Below are 9436 nucleotides of genomic sequence, written 5' to 3'. Positions count from 1 at the left end.
GCTGGATGAAGGTCTGCTGGGTGAAGGTCTGCTGGGTGAAGGTCTGCTGGGTGAAGGTCTGCTGGGTGAAGGTCTCGGGTGTGTTTGAGCCAACGATCAGATTCAGTGCAGCCAGCAGTTTAAAGTGGTTCTGAACCAGTCTCATTCTAGTCCTGGTCCTCTATGGACCTCAGGGTAGTACTGGTCCTCTATAGACCTCAGTCTAGTCCTGGTCCTCTATGGACCTCAGGGTAGTACTGGTCCTCTATAGACCTCAGTCTAGTCCTGGTCCTCTATGGACCTCAAGGTAGTACTGGTCCTCGATAGACCTCCATCAGTAAACAGACCATCAGAACCTCCTTCAGCTCAGACACCAGCAGAGACCAGTCCACCGTGGACAGACCCAGATCCAGCAGAGACCAGTCCACCGTGGACAGACCCAGATCCAGCAGAGACAAGTCCACCGCGGATAGACCCAGGTCACCTGCAGTCTTGGACCTCCAATCGGAGCTCCGAAAAGGAGGAAGAGAGCGCAGCTCCCGGCAACAGCAGTGGCTTCAGAACCAACACTACCACTTTAGTCCACAGGGGGCTTCAGAACCAACACTACCACTTTAGTCCACAGGGGGCGCCAGAACCAACACTCCCACTTTAGTCCACAGGGGGCGCCAGAACCAACACTACCACTTTAGTCCACAGGGGGCACCAGAACCAACACTACCACTTTAGTCCACAGGGGGCGCCAGAACCAACACTACCACTTTAGTCCACAGGGGGCACCAGAACCAACACTACCACTTTAAAACTTGAAACTACAGTATAGCAATACCTTGTAACAGGTAAAATCATTATTCAATATTCAAAGTTTTAACTCAGTAAAACTACGAAGTAAAATAAAAGTAATGTATTAAAAGTTAAAGTACTCATCATGCCGAATAATTAATATTCCAATTATTGATCCATTAATGTGTTCATCACTTAAATTTCCCAGCTTGAGCACATTTTAAAAATACTATTTTTATTTAATGGTTAATATATTATTAATCTTAAATGGCAAATTAAATAAATATGAATGTAAAAAGTACAATATTAGCATCTTAAATGTATAAGTATAAAGTACCACATTGAAGTAAAGTACTAGAAGTATGAAGAACCAGAACATTAATAAAACTGATGAAAAAAAATACTACAAAAAATCTGAGCGTCTGTTCCCGAGTGAACTTCCTGTTGTCCGGAGAAGGAGAAGTTAGAACCTGCACAGACAGGAAAACACCGGAAACCGATGTCAACTTCAGAATAAATGCACGAGAGTAACATATATTATTGATTCAATTCCTTAAGGAAACAGCTGATTGATGATTTCAGTAAATGGTAATGTCGTATACTTATTTTACTTAAGTAAAAATAAAAACTCCGACATTCAAACTCTTCATAGATTCCACTTTGTGTTTTTAATAATAATCCTTTTTTCTTTTGTGAAAATAGTTTGATGTATTCATATATTTGTATTCATGTGTTTACCTGTAATTTTTTTCTCATTCTGTGTCAATAAAGACACACCTCCTCTCATTCTGATTATGAATAATATATTAATTTTATATATAAATAAACACCGAACATTTAGACTTAACATCTGATGTACCTGAATATATGTATTATATATCATATATATATAATATATATATATTAAATATATATAAATATATATGTGTACATATATATATATATATATATCAATAAATATTTACATAGCTGGTACATGTTTTAAATGTCTGGTCAGCTTTGTTGTACTTGTTTTTAGCCTGACGTCTTTTCATTTGTAAATACATGAAGAGCAGTTGAAATATTTTAAATTGTCTAAAATAAAATAAATATTTAATTAACACACATAAATACATATATATGTATATATAAATATATATATACATATATATATATGGATCTGTATATATATATATTCCAAAAAATATAGTTAGATGATCCAATTATAGCTATATATAGGTAATACGGGTAATTTGATGCTTTTGTTTTGAAGGGGCCGAACCGGATGTCGCGTGGTCTATAAGGCGGCTTGGCTCCAGCGGGGTGCTGTGACACACTTCCACAGCTCCCACTCCTCCGCGGCCTCTCTCCGGGCTCGTCTACCGTGTTTCTGCTGCTTCTATCGGCGTAAACAGAGACAGGCTCTCGCTCCGCCGCTCCGAACCGGATAGAACTCGGCCCAGAGGTTCTGAACCAGCCCGGGACGCGAGGTCATGGCCGCGGCTCGGCCCGCGCTCGCCCCGCTCCTCCTGCTCTGCGCGTGGCTGCGACGCGGAGGCTCCTTCAACCTGGAGGCGGACAGCCCGGCCGTGTTCTCCGGGCCGGAGGGCAGCTACTTCGGCTTCTCCGTGGACTTCTTCATCCCCCCCAACCACAAGAGGTACGACACGATACTCACTATACCTTTTATATAACCTATATGTTTATATATACATATATATATATATATATATATATGTATAGATATGTTTATATATGGACTTCTTCATCCCCCCCAACCACAAGAGGTACGACACTTATACTCACTATACCTTTATATATCCTATATGTTTATATATATACATATATACGTATATGTATATATATATGTATATATGTTTATATATGGACTTCTTCATCCCCCCCAACCACAAGAGGTAGGACTGTTATACTCACTATATTACATGTTTATATATATGTATATATGTATGTATGTGTATATATTTATATATATAATGTGCATTTCTTCATATCCTCCAACAACAAGCAGTAGCTGTTAAGTCTGTTATAATCACTATAGTATATTTATATATATATACATATATATATTTATGTTTATATACACATATGTAAACACAAATATAAACGTATACTATTTATTACTCGTGTTTCAGTTGACCCGTTTACAGTCGTTGAAGAAGTACTTACAATATTTACTTTGAGAAGTATAAAGTGGCATTCAATAGAAATACTCTATTCAAGTACCATGAGTACTTATTCACTTGTGTATAAAATGCCATGAGTACTTCACATGTTTACTTGTTCACATGTTTACGTATTTACATGTTTACGTCTTCACATGTTTACGCGTTCACATGTTTACATGTTCACATGTTCACACGTTTACTTGTTCACATCTTTACATGTTTACTTTTTCACATGTTTACGTGTTCACTTGTTTACATGTTCACATGTTTACTTGTTCACATGTTTACGTGTTCACTTGTTTACATGTTTACTTGTTCACATGTTTACGTATTCACTTGTTTACGTGGTCACATGTTTAAGTGTTCACATGTTTACATGTTTACGTGTTTACATGTTTACGTGTTCACATGTTTACTTGTTCACATGTTTACTTGTTCACATGTTTAAGTGTTCACATGTTTACATGTTTACTTGTTCACATGTTTACGTGTTCACATGTTTACTTGTTCACATGTTTACGTATTTACATGTTTACGTGTTTACGTGTTTACATGTTTACTTGTTCACATGTTTACATGTTCACTTGTTTACGTGTTCACATGTTTACATGTTTACTTGTTCACATGTTTACTTGTTTACATGTGTACTTGTTCACTTGTTTACATGTGTACTTGTTTACATGTGTACTTGTTTACATGTGTACTTGTTTGCATGTGTACTTGTTCACTTGTTTACATGTGTAATTGTTTACATGTGTACTTGTTTGCATGTGTACTTGTTCACTTGTTCACTTGTTTACATGTGTAATTGTTTACATGTGTACTTGTTTGCATGTGTACTTGTTTGCATGTGTACTTGTTCACTTGTTTACATGTGTACTCATTTACATGTGTACTTGTTTGCATGTGTACTTGTTCACTTGTTTACATGTGTACTCGTTTACATGTGTACTTGTTTACATGTGTACTTGTTTGCATGTGTACTTGTTTACATGTGTACTTGTTTGCATGTGTACTTGTTTACATGTGTACTCGTTTACATGTGTACTTGTTTACATGTTTACATGTGTACTTGTTTGCATGTGTACTTGTTTACATGTGTACTTGTTTACATGTGTACTCGTTTACATGTGTACTTGTTTACATGTTTACATGTGTACTTGTTTGCATGTGTACTTGTTTACATGTGTACTTGTTTGCATGTGTACTTGTTTACATGTGTACTTGTTTGCATGTGTACTTGTTCACTTGTTTACATGTGTACTTGTTTACATGTTTACTTGTTCACATGTTTACGTGTTCACATGTTTACATGTTTACTTGTTCACATGTTTACGTGTTCACTTGTTTACATGTGTACTCGTTCACTTGTTTACATGTGTACTTGTTTACATGTGTACTTGTTCACTTGTTTACATGTGTACTTGTTCACTTGTTTACATGTGTAATTGTTTACATGTGTACTTGTTTGCATGTGTACTTGTTTACATGCGTACTTGTTTGCATGTGTACTTGTTCACTTGTTTACATGTGTAATTGTTTACATGTGTACTTGTTTGCATGTGTACTTGTTCACTTGTTTACATGTGTAATTGTTTACATGTGTACTTGTTTGCATGTGTACTTGTTCACTTGTTTACATGTGTAATTGTTTACATGTGTACTTGTTTACATGTGTACTTGTTTGCATGTGTACTTGTTCACTTGTTTACATGTGTAATTGTTTACATGTGTACTTGTTTGCATGTGTACTTGTTTGCATGTGTACTTGTTCACTTGTTTACATGTGTACTCGTTTACATGTGTACTTGTTTGCATGTGTACTTGTTCACTTGTTTACATGTGTACTCGTTTACATGTGTACTTGTTTACATGTTTACATGTGTACTTGTTTGCATGTGTACTTGTTTACATGTGTACTTGTTTGCATGTGTACTTGTTCACTTGTTTACATGTGTACTTGTTTACATGTGTACTCGTTTACATGTGTACTTGTTTACATGTTTACATGTGTACTTGTTTGCATGTGTACTTGTTTACATGTGTACTTGTTTACATGTGTACTCGTTTACATGTGTACTTGTTTACATGTGTACTTGTTTGCATGTGTACTTGTTTACATGTGTACTTGTTTGCATGTGTTCGTGTTTCATGACGTATTTATCGTACACATGCTGGCTCCGGCTGTTCTCAGATATGATGAACGTCTCTTAATCTCTTCAGACTTCTTATGGTATTTGTCTCCTGTCTCTGAGGCGTCGTCATGACGACGATGAGTCACTTCCTCATCGTCGACACAACATTTAATCTGTTGGTCTGCAGCTTCACAGTGAAGAAGATCCTGTGTCACGCTGACGTACACAGAGGACACAGGACACAGAGTGAGAGGACACAGGACACAGAGTGAGAGGACACAGAGTACACAGAGTGAGAGGACACAGAGTACACAGAGTGAGAGGACACAGAGTACACAGAGGACACAGAGTGAGAGGACACAGAGTACACAGAGGACACAGAGTGAGAGGACAAAGAGGACACAGAGTGAGAGGACACAGAGTACACAGAGTGAGAGGACACAGAGTACACAGAGTGAGAGGACACAGAGTACACAGAGGACACAGAGTGAGAGGACACAGAGTACACAGAGGACACAGAGTGAGAGGACAAAGAGGACACAGAGTGAGAGGACAAAGAGGACACAGAGTGAGAGGACACAGAGGACACAGAGTGAGAGGACACAGAGTACACAGAGTGAGAGGACACAGAGTACACAGAGTGAGAGGACAAAGAGGACACAGAGTGAGAGGACACAGAGGACACAGAGTGAGAGGACACAGAGTACACAGAGGACACAGAGTGAGAGGACACAGAGTGAGAGGACACAGAGTGAGAGGACACAGAGTGAGAGGACACAGAGTACACAGAGGACACAGAGTACACAGAGGACACAGAGTGAGAGGACACAGAGTACACAGAGGACACAGAGTGAGAGGACACAGAGTACACAGAGTGAGAGGACACAGAGTACACAGAGGACACAGAGTGAGAGGACACAGAGTACACAGAGTGAGAGGACAAAGAGTACACAGAGGACACAGAGTGAGAGGACACAGAGTACACAGAGGACACAGAGTGAGAGGACAAAGAGGACACAGAGTGAGAGGACACAGAGGACACAGAGGACACAGAGTGAGAGGACACAGAGTACACAGAGGACACAGAGGACACAGAGTACACAGAGTGAGAGGACAAAGAGTACACAGAGGACACAGAGTGAGAGGACACAGAGGACACAGAGTGAGAGGACACAGAGTACACAGAGGACACAGAGTGAGAGGACACAGAGTACACAGAGTGAGAGGACACAGAGTACACAGAGGACACAGAGTGAGAGGACACAGAGTACACAGAGTGAGAGGACAAAGAGTACACAGAGGACACAGAGTGAGAGGACACAGAGTACACAGAGGACACAGAGTGAGAGGACACAGAGGACACAGAGTGAGAGGACACAGAGTACACAGAGGACACAGAGTGAGAGGACAAAGAGGACACAGAGTGAGAGGACACAGAGGACACAGAGTGAGAGGACACAGAGGACACAGAGGACACAAAGACTTTCTGTATTCCTCTGAGCTCCGAGCCGTCCTCTGGATGATCCTGCTCAGTGTCTTCAGGTCGTCTCCTCCGTCGGCCCGACAGGGATTCATCGTCCCCATGTCGTTCCTTTCGTTGTCCTCTATTTGGTGCCTTTCATCGTCCTTTTGTCTTCCTTTATGTCGTCCCCTTATGTCGTCACCTTATGTCGTCACCTTATGTCGTCCCCTTATGTCGTCCCCTTATGTCGTCCCCCTATGTCGTCCCCTTTTGTCGTCCCATTTGGAAAACCCTTCGTTGTTCCCTTCGTCGAACCCTTTGTCGTTCCCTTTGTCGAACCCTTCGTCGTCTCTTATGTCGTCTCCTTTGTCTTCCTTTATATCGTCCCCTTATGTCGTCCCCTTATGTCGTTCCCTTCGTCAAACTCTTTGTTGTTCCCTTTGTCGAACCCTTCGTCGTCTCTTATGTCGTCCCCTTTGTCTTCCTTTATATCGTCCCCTTATGTCGTCCCCTTATGTCGTTCCCTTCGTCAAACCCTTCAGCGTCTCTTATATCGTCCCCTTTGTCGAACCCTTATATCGCCCCCTTTGTCGTTCCCTTCGTCGTTCCCTTCGTCGTCTCTTATGTCGTCCCCTTATGTCGTTCCCTTCGTCGAACCCTTCGGCGTCTCTTATGTCGTTCCCTTCGTCAAACTCTTTGTCGTTCCCTTCGTCAAACTCTTTGTCGTCCCCTTTGTCGTTCCCTTCGTTGTCCCCTTCGTCGTCTCTTATGTCGTTTCCTTCGTCGAACCCTTCGTCGTCTCTTATGTCGTCCCCTTATGTCGTTCCCTTCGTCGAACCCTTCGGCGTCTCTTATGTCGTTCCCTTCGTCAAACTCTTTGTCGTTCCCTTCGTCAAACTCTTTGTCGTCCCCTTTGTCATTCCCTTCATTGTCCCCTTCGTCGTCTCTTATGTCGTTCCCTTCGTCGAACCCTTCGGCGTCTCTTATGTCGTTCCCTTCGTTGTCCCCTTCGTCGACCCCTATGCCTCAAGGTGTGATGAAGCCCTCACCTCCTCCTCCTCCTCCCCCTCAGGTCCGATGTTCTGGTGGGCGCTCCCCGGGCGAACACCTCCTCCTCTGGCAGCGTGGAGGAGCGAGGAGCGGTGTACAGCTGTCCCTGGAAGAGCTCCGCCTCCTGCCAGCAGCTGCAGTTCGACATCACAGGTACCGCCGCCGCCGGAGACACTTCCTGCTGGACGTCTCGTGAACTTCCCGATCGGTTCTCCTCGTAGCCCACCAGCAGGGGGTCGAGGGGCGGCAGGAAGCGGTGCTTATTTTCAAAGTAAAACCACGAGTCGTCCACACCGTGTAGGACAGACGGCGTGTTCTGGACCCGCTGGTGGTCCGTGAGCTCGGTAGTCCTGGTTGGTTTCTGGGTGAAGGTGACCGGGTTTATACGGGGGAGGGACCCCGTGACCCCCTAATCGGTTAATCTGGGCTCAGCTGCTTTGCTCCATCAGAGGTGGAACTCCAGAGACAGAATATCAAACGTCCTCTGAGACGAGGACATGAAACTGATCACTGCCGACGCTCTGAAATAATAACACTAGTTGTAATAATAATAACACTAGTTATAACAATAACACTAGTTATAATAATAATAACACTAGTTATAATAATAACACTAGTTATAATAACAACACTAGTTATAATAACAACACTAGTTATAATAACACTAGTTATAACAACAACACTAGTTATAATATTAACACTAGCTATAATAACACTAGTTATAATAATAATAACACTAGTTATAATAACAACACTAGTTATAATATTAACACTAGTTATAATAATATTAACACTAGTTATAATAACACTAGTTATAATATTAACACTAGTTATGATATTAACACTAGTTATAATAATAACACTAGTTATAATAACACTAGTTATAACAACAACACTAGTTATAACAACAACACTAGTTATAATAACACTAGTTATAATAACAACACTAGTTATAATAATAATAACACTAGTTATAATATTAACACTAGTTATAATATTAACACTAGTTATAATAACAACACTAGTTATAATAACACTAGTTATAATATTAACACTAGTTATAATAACACTAGTTATAATAATAATAACACTAGTTATAATATTAACACTAGTTATAATATTAACACTAGTTATAATAACACTAGTTATGATATTAACACTAGTTATAATAATAACACTAGTTATAACAACAACACAAGTTATAATAACACTAGTTATAATAACAACACTAGTTATAATAACACGTTATAATATTAACACTAGTTATAATATTAACACTAGTTATGATATTAACACTAGTTATAATAATAATACTAGTTATAACAACAACACTAGTTATAATAACACTAGTTATTATAACACTAGTTATAATATTAACAGTAGTTATAATAACACTAGTTATAATATTAACACTAGTTATAACAACAACACTAGTTATAATAACACTAGTTATAATAACAACACTAGTTATAATAACACTAGTTATAATATTAACACTAGTTATAATAATAACACTAGTTATAATATTAACACTAGTTATGATATTAACACTAGTTATAACAACACTAGTTATAATAACACTAGTTATAATATTAACACTAGTTATAATATTAACACTAGTTATAATAACACTAGTTATAATATTAACACTAGTTATGATATTAACACTAGTTATAATAATAACACTAGTTATAACAACAACACAAGTTATAATAACACTAGTTATAATAACACTAGTTATAATAACAACACTAGTTATAATAACACGTTATAATATTAACACTAGTTATAATATTAACACTAGTTATGATATTAACACTAGTTATAATAATAATACTAGTTATAACAACAACACTAGTTAT

The 9436-nt window shown here is 39.1% G+C and overlaps 1 protein-coding gene across 1 annotated transcript in view; it reads left to right on the top strand.

Annotated features, from left to right (window-relative positions):
- The first annotated feature begins 2062 nt into the window (after positions 1 to 2062).
- itgav (integrin, alpha V) overlaps positions 2063 to 9436 on the top strand; it is a 59194-nt gene continuing 51820 nt past the window's right edge. The window contains exons 1-2 of the mRNA XM_056428955.1: positions 2063 to 2401; positions 7597 to 7727. Coding sequence (XP_056284930.1) covers positions 2235 to 2401; positions 7597 to 7727 — 298 coding nt within the window. The 5' untranslated portion in view covers positions 2063 to 2234. The remainder of the gene's footprint in view (positions 2402 to 7596; positions 7728 to 9436) is intronic.

This window comes from Pseudoliparis swirei, chromosome 2 (genome assembly GCF_029220125.1).
Source record: "Pseudoliparis swirei isolate HS2019 ecotype Mariana Trench chromosome 2, NWPU_hadal_v1, whole genome shotgun sequence".
In the NCBI taxonomy this organism is placed as follows: domain Eukaryota; kingdom Metazoa; phylum Chordata; class Actinopteri; order Perciformes; family Liparidae; genus Pseudoliparis; species Pseudoliparis swirei.
The sequence above is the reverse complement of the archived record's forward strand: the minus strand, read 5'-3'. Positions and strand labels throughout refer to the sequence as shown.